We start from the raw sequence: 15,132 nt of genomic DNA, 5'->3' as shown, positions 1-15,132 counted from the left end.
TCGTATATCAAAGCAACTTTCCCCATAGAAGATAATGGAAACTTGAACAATTCGTTCCACCAACCCCTCCCCCCCCCACACACACACCCGAGGCTACCGGCGTGCTCCATCACCCCCTCCACCCGCTCTAACCGGCATCGCACCCCCCTGAACCGGCATTGCAACCCTCCCCCCCCCCCCCCCCCGCGAGAACCGCAAAGAACCCCCATGCTGAAAGCGACATCCGCCCGCCCTTCCTCCCATGCACGGTCCTTACCCCTTCTGCTCGTTGTAAGGGTGAATGCGAGCTCCCGCCTCTTGCCTGGGCTGGGCCTTGAGCATCTGCGCATGTTTCGACCGTAAGGCCTGCCTCCAGGGGTCTACAAAAATATAATAATGTAAAATCATAAAAACACCATACATAAAACCAGAACTATAAAAAGATACATCAATAATATGAATCAGGAAGGGAAAAAGGAGCAGGAGGAAAGGAAAAAAAGAAGAAAAAAAGGGGGAAACACATAACCATGGAAAATAACATACAGCATTTCAAATTGTCATAAATAATAAAATAAAAAAAGTTTCTAAAGCATATAGAACTAAGAGGAAATTATACAGAAAGTTGCAATCTAATTCATAATGAACAAATGAAAACTAAAATTAATGCATTGTGATCTGAATTATATACAACTTAATTACTAGCATATACTCTATTCAATAACACATGGAAATATATGATAGTGAACATGAAATACATCTTGCTACACCACCCATATCGATAATGACTCAGACTCTTTTATGCTACATACACGAACAAGTGATTATTAAACCCCCTCGGAACAAAATGATTTATAGCAATAATAACTGCAAGGTTAAATCAGTATGCAATCAAAGATTTTTAATTGCATACTGCCACATAATGTTAACTATAATTCCAATAAAAAGATTTGAACTAACAAATAACAAAAAAAAGGTTTTTGATTGCACAGCCACATAAAAAAAGGTTTGATATTTATTTTATTTTTTTTGTATTATAACAGAGTCTAAGGGATCCTTTTATCAAGCTGCGGTAGGGGTTTAACGTGCGTAATACCGTGCGTTAAACCGCCTGCCGCACTAGCCACTAACGCTTACATTGAGCAGGCGTTAGTTTTTTAGCCGGCTGCGGGGGTTAGCGCATGATGAAATGTCCGACGCGCTAGCCCCGCTAGCGTGGCTTGATAAAATGACCCTTAAGTATTTCATGATACATTCTATGTGAGATGTTTTTTTAGAACTTGCATCAAATTTTCATTTGCATTTCAATGTTTTCCTGCATTTAAAAACTGATCTTTTTTATGTGGCTGTGTAATCATATGATATTTTCATTCTTTTTTTGAAACAAAATTAGAGCTGTGTTAGGTTAAAAGACTTTTGATCCACTATTCAAAATATATTGTTTGTTCCCTAAAGATCATTAACATATGATGTACCACCATATTTTCAGTAACAGCACCCATGGAATCCCTTCAAGAATTAAACATAGAAACTCCACAGTTCTCTGCTACATTGTGCTCCCTTATGAGCAGCACAAAGCATAGACTTCCTGTTTTCCCTCTTATCAAGACATTACCAAAATGCTCACGGACATTGGGAGGTCCTGGAGGGGTCCCTTCAAATGGCCAAAGCTATGGCAAAGCTGTATCCAATGGATACGGAATTTAACCAGCTGTTTGTTCTTCCAAAAGTGGATTCATTGGTGCCGCAGGTTACAAAGTGTACCTCTTTTCCCAGTGAAAGTGGCATAGTATTAAAGATGCAGGCTGGATTTTGTTCATAAGAAGCTCTTAGAGGCCTCAGGTTTGTAGTGGTGTCTTTTCACTACAAGTTGCATCACAATCTGGAGACTATTGTCAGAAAGGGATCTCTAGTTTTTAATGTCTGGAGTGGATTATGTAGCTGATGCTCTGTATGACTTTCAGAGTAGTGAACAAAATGTCTACTTCCATTTCCACCTGCAGAATGATATGGATCAGTGGGTGGGGGATTATTCCTCTAAGGGAACCTTGTGTAAATTACCATTAAGGGACATTTACTCTTTGGGAAAGGTCTGGATGATCTTATGGCCAGCGTGCAGGATCGCAAGCCAAAGTCTTTACCGAACAGCAGACCTCGAGCCCCTAGAGGGTCAGGTCACAGTGATTTTTAGGCCTCCAGACGATATCGCCAGTTCCAGTGCAATAAGTGAGATATTCTAGACAGATGTTTTATATCCCCATAGTCGCATGCTGCAGAAGGAATCTAGTCTAGATTTTTCACTCTGCCTCTGCTGTTCTTCACTGGGTTCTCTAGATCCACCTATAGTTCTTTCTTTATCCCAGGACAAGCAGGCAGCATATTCTTGACTGATGGGTGACGGCACCGACGGAGCCCCGGTACGGACAATTTTAGAGTGATTGCACTCTAAGAACTTGGAAAGTTCTGGTAGGCCGCACCGCGCACGCGTGAGTGCCTTCCCGCCCGACAGAGGCGCGCGGTCCCCAGTTTCTTAGTTTCCGCGGAGCTAAGAAGACGCGTTTCTTTCAACGGCTGTTGAAAGTTCTTTTTTCTACTTAATATCGCCTTCCCGCTTGCGTAAACCCTTTTGGAAATTTTATTTCCGTTGTTTCTTTTCTTTTCTTAAAAAAAAAAAAAAAAAAACAACAATTTTTTTCTTCAGTTTTCGATTAGCCCCGGCGGGGCCTATTGCCATCATCGAGGCCTCGGCCTTTGATTTGGCAGAAGCCGTATTCACTTTCATGCCCCCTCAACCCGGGTTTAAAAAGTGCCAGCGGTGCGCTCGACCAATTTCACTGACAGACCCACACAACTGGTGTCTGTAGTGTCTTGGTCCTGACCATCGAGCGTCTACCTGCTCCCGCTGTGCGACTTTAAAGAAGAGAAACACTTAAAAACCGCCAGATACAGCAGCAGTTATTGTTCGGCGCCGAGATGTCTGATTCCGCACCACCGGCACCGACGTCGGCTCCATCTCAGTCGGCACCTACTTCGTCGACACCGCGCGATACCGCGCCGACGTCGCACCCCGCAGGTAAGCCGGCTAAGAAGCCTTCCCCGTTGGAGCGTCCTCCGGTCTCAGTAGCAGCGAGTCCAATCCTGCCGACCACGAGGCGCCCACGGAAGCGCTCCGCTCCGATTGAGGTGAGCCCCTCGACATCGGGTTCCTCTTCGGAGTGTAGAGCGGCACCCAAGGTACCGCAGAAGAAAAAAGCGGTATCGGTGCCTTCATTGGACGAGCGCATTGCCGCAGTCCTGCAGGTCCAGCTAAAGGAACAACTCCAACAGCTACTCCCTGCTCTTTTGACTCCGAGCCTTCCAGTCCCGGTCCGGTCTGAGCCGACGGTGCAGCAGCCCCCTTTATCGGCATCCACTTTGTCGGTACCGGGGCACATCACTTCTTCGGTATCAATGCCAGTCTTGGCACCGGAACCGAGACACCAGGCTGTCCAAACATCGGCACCGGCACAACCCTTAACATCTCCCGGTACCGGTTCACAGAGGTCTGGTAAGTCGACTCATAAGACTCGACACCTAGAACCCTCTGCACCGGAGTCACGAGACCGCAGTTTTCAGGTGAGGGACCCTGATCTGTGGGGTGATTCAGAAGAGCCTTTCCTCTCTGAAGGAGAGTGTTCATCAGGGGACGAGGATCCTTCTGGTTTTGATCCATCTTCCAAACCTGATGCAACTTCTTTCACCTCTTTTCTTAAAGAGATGTGTGACTCTTTATCTATTCCCTTGGAGGCTGAATCCAAAAAATCCAAGGCATTTTTAGATGCTCTTGACTTTGACCAGCCTCCAAGGGAATTTCTCAAGCTGCCTCTCCATGACATTTTAAGAGAGACGTTTTACAAAAATCTAGAGACACCCTTGACCATTCCATGAGCACCCCATAAACTGGACTCCTTATATAAGGTTATACCTATTCCAGGCTTTGACAAGCCTCAACTCCCCCATGAGTCTTTATTAGTAGAGTCTACTTTAAAGAAATCCACGGGGGCTAGTGTATATGCTTCTGTCCCTCCTGGCAGGGAAGGTAAGGCCATGGATAAGTTTGGCAAAAGGCTGTATCAAAATGCAATGCTAGCGAACAGGTCAGGAAACTATGCTTTCCATTTTTCCTTTTATCTTAAGCATCTTATTCAAAGTTTGTCATCTTTTGAGAAATATCTCCCTGACCGTAAGAAATCAGCCTTTCGCCAAACTTCTTCATCGCTCTTGCAACTGCGCAAGTTCATGGTCAGATCAATCTATGACACTTTTGAGCTGACCTCTAGAGCCACGGCTATGTCAGTGGCTATGCGACGACTGGCCTAGCTCAGAGTGTCCGAACTCGATGTCAATCACCAAGATCGACTGGCCAATGCACCTTGCTTAGGGGATGAGCTGTTCGGAGAATCCATGGACTCTACTACTCAGAAACTTTCAGCTCATGAGACTCGATGGGATACTCTCCTTAAGACAAAGAAGAAGACCCCACCTTCTAAGCCTTTTCGTCAACAATCGGCCTACCAATGAAGGTTTGTGGCTCGTCCCTTACCTCAAACGCAGCAACAACCCAGGCGTCAGAGGCAGCAACAGAGGCAACCTGCTCGACCTGCCCAGCAGCAACAGCAAGTGAAACCTCCTCCTTCTCAAAAGTCAACTCAGCCCTTTTGACTTGGTTCTCCGGGACATAGCCAATCTTCCTCCTTCTACTCATCTTCCACAGCCCATAGGAGGACGCCTTATACATTTCATAAGCCGTTGGGAAATCATCACCTCGGACCTGTGGGTCCTCAACATCATCCGCCACGGCTACTCTCTCAACTTTCAGACACCTCCTGCCCAAAGTCTGCCAAGAGAGTCTGCTTTCAACACTCCTCGGTCTTCCCTCCTTCTTCAAGAGGTTCAATCCCTCCTCCTTCTGAACGCTATAGAGGAAGTTCCTCTAGATCAGAGAGGGCAGGGATTCTACTCCCGTTATTTTCTAGTCCCCAAAAAGACAGGAGATCTAAGACCCATTCTAGATCTTCGCGATCTAAACAAATGCTTGGTCAAGGAGAAATTCAAAATGCTTTCTCTGGCCACTCTTTACCCTCTTCTCAATCAAGGCGACTGGCTATGTTCACTCGATCTCAAAGAAGCATACACTCATATACCGGTCAATCTGGCCTCCAGACAGTACCTACGCTTCATGATCAATCGTTGTCATTACCAATACAAGGTGCTGCCCTTCGGTCTTGCCTCCTCTCCAAGAGTGTTCACCAAATGTCTGATTGTGGTGGCTGCCTTTCTACGATCTCACCACCTTCAGGTCTTTCCTTACCTGGATGACTGGTTAATCAAGGCCAATTCATCTCAGACTGTTCTCCTGGCCACCAACCAAACCATCCTGTTTCTTCAACTTCTGGGGTTCGAGATCAATCTACCCAAATCTCATCTCATCCCCACTCAGAGACTTCAATTCATCGGAGCTGTCTTGGACACAGTCCTCATGAGAGCGTTCCTGCCATCCAACCGTCTTCAAACACTTCAATCTCTGTGTCAGCAGGTGCTTCTACAACTTTCCATCTCTGCCAAGCAAATGATGATACTCTTGGGTCACATGGCCTCCACAGTTCATGTCACACCCTTCGCACGTCTTCACCTGTGCACTCCTCAATGGACCCTAGCTACCCAGTGGTCTCAAGCGATGGATCCTTGCTCACGTCACATATCTGTCACATCATCTCTTCGTCAATCTCTACAATGGTGGTTGATATCCTCAAATCTATCCAGAGGTCTTCTGCTCCATCTACCTCCTCATCAACTAGTCATCACCACCGACGCCTCCCCTTATGCCTGGGGAGCTCATTTGAACGAGTTCCAAACTCAAGGCCTTTGGACAGCCCAGGAAAAGAAGCATCACATCAATTTCCTGTAACTCAGAGCGATGTTTTATGCCCTCAAGGCCTTCCAACATCTTCTCTTCCCTCAAGTTCTCCTGCTGTGCACAGACAATCAAGTTGCGATGTACTACATCAACAAGCAGGGTGGGACGGGCTCTCGCCTCTTGTGCCAGGAAGCCCAGAAGATCTGGACTTGGGCCATAAATCACCACCTATTCCTGAAAGCTATCTACATTCAGGGAGAAAATAATTCCTTAGCGGACAAGCTCAGCAGAATTCTCCAGCCTCACGAGTGGACACTCGATCCTTTCACTCTACAGTCCATCTTCGCTCAATGGGACACTCCTCAGATAGACCTCTTTGCAGCTCCTCACAATCACCAGCTGCCCCTATTCTGCTCCAGACTCTACTCTCCTCACCGTCTGGCAGCGGATGCATTTCTCCTCGACTGGTCCAATCTGTTCCTGTACGCTTTCCCTCCTCTGCCTCTCATGTTGAGAACCTTGTTCAAGCTCAAGAGGGAACGAGCCACCATGATTCTGATTGCTCCGAGGTGGCCCAGGCAACATTGGTTCTCCCTTCTACTTCAACTCAGTTCCAGGGAACCTTTTCTTCTTCCACTGTTTCCTTCTCTGCTTACACAGCATCAGGAGACCCTTCTACATCCCAACCTCCAGTCTCTGCACCTGACAGCTTGGTATCTCTCTGGCTGACTTCTCATGATACTCTTTTGTCTCAGCCCATTCGTTCCATTCTAGATGCCTCCAGGAAACCAGCCACTCTGCAATGTTACCATCAGAAGTGGACAAGATTTTCTTCCTGGTGTCTTCTTCATCATCTTGATCCCACTTCCCTGGCAATGGAGACATTGTTGGATTATTTGCTTTCTTTGTCTGACTCTGGCCTTAAGTCTTCTTCCATCAGAGTCCATCTCAGTGCCATTGCTGCCTTCCATGAGCCGGTTCATGGAAAATTTCTCTCAGCTCATCCCCTGGTGTCCAGGTTCATGCGAGGTCTTTTCAATGTGAAACCATCTCTTAAAGCCCCTCCTGTTATATGGGATCTCAATGTGGTTCTTTCCGCCTTAATGAAGCCTCCATTTGAACCTTTGGCTACCACTCCTTTCAAGTTTTTCACTTGGAAGGTACTTTTCCTTATTGCTCTTACCTCTGCCAGGAGGGTCAGTGAGCTACATGCACTAGTTGCAGATCCACCTTTTACGGTCTTTCATCATGACAAGGTGGTTCTGCGTACACATCCAAAGTTTCTCCCTAAGGTTGTCTCTGAATTCCATCTCAACCAATCCATTGTTCTGCCTGTCTTCTTTCCGAAACCTCACTCTCATTCTGGGGAACAGGCTCTGCATACTTTGGATTGTAAAAGGGCTCTAGCTTACTATCTAGAGCGTACGAAACCCCACAGATCAGTTCCCCAACTCTTTCTGTCCTTTGATCCGAATAATTTGGGACGTCCTGTTTCTAAACGTACGTTGTCTAATTGGCTGGCAGCGTGCATTTCATTCTGTTATGCTCAGACCGGACTGACACTGGAAGGTTCTGTCACGGCCCATAGAGTCCGAGCGATGGCAGCATCTGTAGCTTTCCTCCGTTCCACTCCTATTGAGGAAATCTGCAAGGCTGCTACTTGGTCCTCAGTTCATACTTATACATCTCATTATTGTCTGGATGCATTCTCCAGACGGGATGGACACTTCGGCCAATCTGTTTTGCAAAATTTGTTTTCCTAATGGCCAACCTTCCCTCCATCCCTCTTTTTGTTAGCTTGGAGGTCACCCATCAGTCAAGAATATGCTGCCTGCTTGTCCTGGGATAAAGCACAGTTACTTACCGTAACAGGTGTTATCCAGGGACAGCAGGCAGATATTCTTGCGTCCCTCCCACCTCCCCGGGTTGGCTTCTTAGCTGGCTTATCCTAACTGGGGACCGCGCGCCTCTGTCGGGCGGGAAGGCACTCGCGCATGCGCGGTGCGGCCTACCAGAACTTTCCAAGTTCTTAGAGTGCAATCACTCTAAAATTGTCCGTACCGGGGCTCCGTCGGTGCCGTCACCCATCAGTCAAGAATATCTGCCTGCTGTCCCTGGATAACACCTGTTACGGTAAGTAACTGTGCTTTCTGTACATGTGCCTGTAGGAGTGTTTATTCTACTCTCCCCATTTTATTATTTTATTTGGTGTAATTATGTACCTTTTTCAAGTATTCTGCTGTTTAGAGCTATTTCACAGCTCTGCCTGCTTGAGAACACAAAGACTTCAGTCTGTAGCTGACAGGCTGATTGCTCCTGTTAGCCAGCCTGCATAGTTATCTCTGGAGCCCTGAGGTAGTTTCACTTACTGTTAAGCGGGGTTGAGTATAGGCTATTGGGTGCCCTTAGGAGACTTGGTTGTATCTCGCATGGTGCTGGCTGCATCTTCTTGCCTCTGCCAATTCCGGTGCGCATCCTTTGGTCCACAGGGGTAGAGGTATAGTCAGGCATAGGTATCTAACTGACAGCCCGAAGATCAGCTTTGCAGCATTGTGGCAGTGAATTTTCTCATCCAGCTACTATATGAGCTAAGGCAGGCTGCAGCACAGATTTTCTGTCAGTGAGTACAGACAGATAGCCTGTGAGATGAATGAAAAATCCTAAAATCACCATTTTGGGAGTTTGGGATGGGTGAAAAATATCACAATTTTGGCATGAATTTTTTATGGTGGCCATCTTGGATTTTTAGCAATCTTTTTTTTCTAAAGAGCCCTGCTTCTTTAAAACTGCAAATTTTGTCTAAAACTTGCTGGGATGGAGTCCTTGGGCTCTCCTTGTGTGAATTCTTGCCAGGATTGCATAAATTTAGTGCTTTTAGAGCTTCCTTGTGGCAGCATCCAGCTTAGACTCTCCCCTGCTGAAGCAAGTGACCAAACACTCAGCTAGCCTGGTGGGGTGGCATAATTGCTTTTGGGGCTCAGCATGGCTAGTAATTCCGTTCGCCCGACTACGGACCCTCAGTGCAAATCATTTGCATGCAAATCTGATAGTGCATTGATCACTAGTTAAGAATCAGCCAACAGTGATCCAGTCAGTATTACCAACTATCTTTAGTGTATCCAGGCCCTAATTTTTCCGTCTTCCCCTCATCTATCACTTCTTTTCCTTCATACCATTCAACATTGCCCCTCTGTATCTCTCCTCCCTATCCAGCATTTCCCCCTCTCTCTCTCCTTCTACCATCCAGCCTCACTCTCTCTCTGCCACACCCACTATCCAGTTTCACTCCTCTGTTTCCCCGCCCCCTACCCCATCATTCTGTCATTTGTGACCTGGATTGGGTGTTGTGGAAATAAGGGCTAGATTGGCTATTGATCTGACTCAGTATGGGTATTCTTATGTTCTTTTCCCTACCTCGAGCATCACCCCATCTGTATCTTTTCTCCCCACCTGATGACTCGCACATGGGCATCTCTGCCTGGCCTCAACAAGAAAAAGTAATTGTAGGCTTCCCCTCCCCATTGCCCACCCATTCACTCCTTTGCTTGTCCACCTGCTGGACCTGCTGCTTCTTTAACTCCGTGACTGCAATTAAAAAGTAACCACAGATGAGGCCACAGAGCTGTGTGCACCATTGTTGGTTTTGCTGGTTTCATTTCCTTTGATGTATCTTCCTGGTTAGGGAGGACTGGCAGAGGTGACAGTGGCGCAAACTGCTCTGTGGCCTCGCATTCAGTTAGGGAGGCAGCAGGTCAGTCAGGTAAGCAAGTAAAGGATTGAGTAGATGGGCAGTGGGGAGGGGAAGCTTGCAATTTCTTTTTCTTGTTCCTACACTGGAGACAGTGATCTGGCAAGTAAGTGCTGACAAGGAGGAGGGAGGTCATTGTTGGGATGGGTAGGCTTAGTATCCCGAAACCTGTTATAAGGGGCACCTATGAGGATAATTCTTCACTATATGTAAATCTATCTTATGCATTTTCACTGTGGTAATGCTGAATATCTGACCGGCTAGGTGTACCTTTAGGAGAGGTTTAGAAAGCACTCTCCTAGACCATAAGAGCCAATGATTTTGGGTGCTAAACTCAACCCAAGTGAATGTTCCTGGTCACAGTAAAGGAATTTACTCCTTAATACTACTGCTCAATAATGGGGGTGTTGAAGCACCCACAGAGCTGGCACTTAGGTCCTAAACCATTTGTCCCTTAAAGTGACACCTAGGAGCAAAATATAACAAATTCTTTATGGATAAAGCTGTTTTTGGTCATATGCACAAAGAGCATTTCTGAATTTAAACTTTTCTGGAGATTGGGTTCCGTGTGTTTTTCTTGTTTCCTATCTGTGTTTAAATAAAGAATTACAAAAAATTATGCTCAATGGAATTTCTTTTTTTTTTTAGCTTCAATGATATGCTTCACTTCTCCTGTGAGAAAACCATCTTTAAATACATACATACCTGCCAAGATACTTCCTACTCAACTGTCGCTCTCAGCCTGTGGGAAATCATTGGATAAACCTGCTTTATGTAAGTAATTCCTGATGAACTGTGCTGGTTTTTTCCTAAATTAAATTGTTCTAGTAAGTGGTTTAAACAAGTAGAATGGATACTTCATGTAACCTACCTGGAATTCTAATTAATGAGAATTCAGCAGTATATATGATTGCACATAACATTTTCTAGTGCAATAGGTGTGTCATTCTGGATGGATGGATAATATCCCAGTGCTTGCAAGCCATGCAGAAGGAATCCACTTGAGCTTTTGAATCCCTCCTCCTTCACTAGAGGGCTCTGCTACTCCCTTCAGTTTTTCCTTCTGCACACAAGCTGGAAGGAATCTTTCTGGTCTGCTCTGTTTCATTTGGTCGTTTTCATTCGTTTTTCATGGTATTTTGACTGAATTTGGTGCTAAGAGCTCCTCTAGTCGAGGGTCCAGCTCTGCCTGTGTGGAGAAGAAGCATATTGATGTCTGAAGCTGATAGGTCAATCCCTCTTTAGTACCTGTTGGAACTCAGGGGTCCGTTACCCTTGTAGCATTGCTTGCCTACTGCATTGCAGGGGCTTGAGTACAGGCTGTTGGGTATCTGTAGGGGGCTCAGTCTTGCAGTGTGCTGGCGCCATTTTTCCTCCCCCCTTTCATGTCCACAGGGGTTTGAGGCTTAGTCAGATACCAATCAGATTGGCAGCCCGAAGATTCACTACTGGAGGAATAGTCCGTTTGAGGCAGTGATTTCTTCTCCCAGATTTAGCTACCTTTGGAGCTGAGGCAGGCTGCAGCACATTTCCAACACAGGCTGTTGCAGCCTATGGGGCAGGGGGATCTTTAAAACCTTTTTGTTGTTGTTGTTGGATTTCTGCCCCTTCCCTTAGGTTTACTCACCTCCAAAATCCTAAAATCTCTGTTTTTTAATTTTGGTTAAAGCATTTTGGAGCCGTTTTTTGGTACTAAAACTTCCGCCGTAGCCATCTTGGATTTTCCAATCTTTTTAAAGTTCTCCAGATGCTTAAAATCACCTTATTTTTCTTCAAAAGTGGCAAGGATGGTGTCCTCAGGCTCTTTTACCCCTAATTCATGCCAGGTTTGCGCTGGATGGATGCCCGAAGAGCACCCTTTTACCACATACTACATAGCAAGTGAAGGAAGCAGTAGTAGTCGGCTTAGCCTTCTCTTTGCTCCTTAGTGTTAAGGAATGGTCGGGGGGTAATCCCTTTCAGAGCCCCAGAATGGCAGTCATCTTAAACACAGGGGCACGGAGGCTGTGGAGCCTGAGACACAAGCTGGAGTCATCTAAAAGAGACTCTGTGCTGCCTAACAGAACATTTTCTATGGAATTTGTCAGTCTAATGTGGAGAGCCTTTCAGGATGGCCGAAATCCCCAAGGGGCATCTGGCAGCACACCAGGAGGGGCACTAAGGGGCTGGGGCTTCCAGGGTGCGTCTGCCTCAGTTTGAGGCTGGCTAGGATCTGGTGGGCCTTTCTAAGGGAGACTCCAAAAATGAAGGGTCTATTTCTATGCCCTTACTGCCACAGAGGGTGCCAGTCGGGACCTTGTCGGGAGATGCTGGGTTGCAGGCAGGTGCATATGTGATAGATTCAGTGCTGGCCCTCAATCAAGGGGATGACCCCACAGTCCGACAATTGTTTAGACTCTCGGCTCTGTTAGAGCTTATAGCTGATTTTGCGGGAGTTAAACTTGGTCTCCCAGCAGGTCCCCTCTACTCTATAATGAGCAGATTGAGAGCCCAGTTATCTTTGTTTCCATTGCATCCTGATATTAATGTATTAGTCATGGAGCATTGGAATGCTCCTAAAGAGTCCCTTAAAGTAGATAAGACAATGGTTTGGGCTGTATCCAATGGCACAGGAGTAGCGCAGCCAACCAAGGGTATGTCCCTACCAAGTGAGGGAGGTATGGTATTAAAAGATATGCAGGCTTGCAGAGTGGATGTTATTATCAAAAGACAATTCAAAGTGCTTGGGAATCAAAGCAGCTTCCTTTGTGAGATGTTCCTGTCATACTAGGTTGCAAAGACTTGAGGTGGCAGAGGATGATCTTTTACACCAGCTTATATTAGCTGGAGTGGATTATGTAGCCAGACACAGACTTGGGCTCCAGGAGATACTCCATATATGTTATCTTACTCCAGAAAGATTCAGATGACTGGAGACCAATCCTGGATTACTGAACAAACAAAAATAGCCACTTCCAAAACTACACAACGGTGAAAAAACAAAGCCAGCAAAAAAGTATATAAACCAACAAGTGAGTAACTGGGGGAAAGGACTTCAGAAAAACCCTTTTTGATTTTAAAATTTGTTTTTGATATTTCAAAGATTTGAACTAAGTTAAAAAAATTATATGAAAAAGGGGTTTTCATGAAGGCAGTCTTCTTAATAGCGATCACCTCAGTGAGGAGGGTGTCGGAACTAAAGGCTCTGTCATGTAGAGAGCCTTTTTTCAGAATCACAGAAGCAGGGGTGTCCTTGTGCATCTGCCTTCTTTTCTGCTAAAAGCGGTTTCAGCATTTCACTTCAATCAGGAAGTTTGGTTTCTTGCATTTTGGTCCACAGGCAAGAAGAAGCAGGACAAGATTGTTGCAGTTGCTGGATGTTTGGAGAGTGCTTCTCCGCTACCTGGAAGTGACAAATGACTGTCATCTTTCAGATCACCTGTTTGTCTTATCCAGCTCTAATTGAAAGGGAAAACCAGCCTTTTAAGGTTTCTATATCACGGCCATTAATCTTCAAATTACTAAGGCACCAACAAGTCATGGAGATCTTCCATTTGGCAAAAGAAAACAAAAATCTAAGGTGTCAGGATGCTAGAATTCATATTGTGCCTGATTTTGCAAGGGTCACAGCGTTAAAAAGAAAACAGCTACTAGAATTGCGCCCACAACTTAGAAGTCTTGGAGCTAAGTATGGCTTAATATATCCCGCAATAATGCAGGTTATATATGCAAATAAAACTTTGAATTTTGATGATCCAACAAAGTTACTGGAATTTTTAGACCAATGTGATCAGCAGATGACTTCTTAAAAGAAAGGTATTTACTTTAGGATTGCAGCTGTGAATAAAGAATGACTTCTCATATATTTATCTGATTCTATTGAAAATAATATCCTTTACAAATTTTAAAGTTTCCATATAAAAGTTACATCTGAAGGTGTATTTTAGAATGTTTGGAATTTTGAATTAACTGATTTTGGCTTATGATACAAGTACTGGAAATTCTATATTCAATCTACTCCATATAGACTCAGGAAAAGATCTAAATGTATCAAATTAAGTTTAATTTGATAAGGTCCTTTATGAAAATGGTGCCTGTTCGATTTTTTTATCTGAAAGGAAGGAATAGGCACTTATCATTCTGCATATGGATGGGAGCATAAGTTTCGACGGTCTCTTGGTCACTGGAGCTGAATCACTGAACAACGGTCGAACATTGTGTGAAAGTATGGCCATATAAAATACTCTGGTATAATGTGCAGAAATACATGAAGTGCATTGATCATGGGCCATCGATTGTCTTATATCTGTCAGTAAACTAGGTGCTTGTCATTACTGACGGCTGGGATGTATGGGATCCTGGAAGGATACCTTTTTCTGAGGTATGTTTTCAAATTGACTTGCACTTCGGATTTGAAGTCAGAGGATGTGAAGAGGAGAGGAGGTTTCCTATATGGTTTTCATTGCAAAACAGCTTGCTGGGAATGACATTCACCCAGTGATAATATCCAGAGACATTGTACTTAAAAAAAACCTTAATCTGCATGAAAGGGTATCGGAGCTCAAAATTAATTTCTAAACAAGACACAATACTCTGCCAGATGATCTGTTGGATGCTGCTCAAGATACAGAGGATTTACTACAGTGAACATTTGACTGCTTCCTCGAGCAAGTTTTATTTTCTTGATCGTGGAAGAAGGATTTTGGGAGGGTAGCGTATATGTAGATAAAACTGTTTGTATTTGGTTCCAGACCTCAAATTTATCTTTTTTGCATTCTCTTACTTTGAGATTGAAATGCAACTTGGCACAGGAATGGGTATTATGGGAGGGGTTCCTGTTTGGGTCCAAATTCAGCTCAATTATCAATGGAATGGAGGATTTTTCATCTATGTGTTAAGGAGAATTATTATTGAAGAATATAGCTTTATTTATTATATGTCAAAATCAATTTGTATACGATAGTTTAAAGGGTTGAATAATTCATTATAGGGGTATTAAATGTATGAAATATGATTTCTTCTAAGACAATAAACATTAGTACTTATTGATTTGGTAGAGGTAAATGAATGCATGATAGCTTAATTAATTAAATTATTGAAAAGGTTCTGGTCCCAATACTGCCTCACACGCTCTGTCGTTTGTAAGTCAGATGCATCTTTAGGAAGAAAGAACGCTCAAGCTCAGGTTTGTCCCAAAGAAATTGTCCATTTATTATGAGTTTTTCATCCATTTTTATAGCATTATACATGAGTCAGTTTTTTCAGCATATGACTGTAGGAAAGACCATATTTGGTAACAGGATACATAAAAGCAACATAACTGTAGGAAAGACCATATTTGGTAACAGGATACATTAGAAAGAGGTAGCAAACATAAGGGGCGGAGGTTTTGGTGGGACGTTTCATAATACTGTCCTTTTGTCTAAGGTTTGAACAACTGTTTCATTCTTTAGTAAAATGTTTCTTATCTACAGGAGAAGCAGGATCACTGTGCTTCTCTTGTAGGGCTGTGGGGGATTCAGGACATGAGGAG

At 44.5% G+C, this 15,132-nt stretch overlaps 1 protein-coding gene across 10 annotated transcripts in view; it reads left to right on the top strand.

Moving 5' to 3' along the window:
- The window catches only part of PPIP5K2 (diphosphoinositol pentakisphosphate kinase 2), a 501,817-nt gene that overhangs the window by 474,204 nt on the left and 12,481 nt on the right, over positions 1 to 15,132 (top strand). For all 10 annotated transcript variants that reach the window (XM_033929166.1, XM_033929168.1, XM_033929165.1 and 7 more), the window contains one exon: positions 10,269 to 10,394. In XM_033929166.1, coding sequence (XP_033785057.1) covers positions 10,269 to 10,394 — 126 coding nt within the window. The remainder of the gene's footprint in view (positions 1 to 10,268; positions 10,395 to 15,132) is intronic.

This window comes from Geotrypetes seraphini, chromosome 1, assembly GCF_902459505.1.
Source record: "Geotrypetes seraphini chromosome 1, aGeoSer1.1, whole genome shotgun sequence".
In the NCBI taxonomy this organism is placed as follows: Eukaryota; Metazoa; Chordata; class Amphibia; order Gymnophiona; family Dermophiidae; genus Geotrypetes; species Geotrypetes seraphini.
This window is presented reverse-complemented; position numbering and strand designations above follow the sequence as displayed.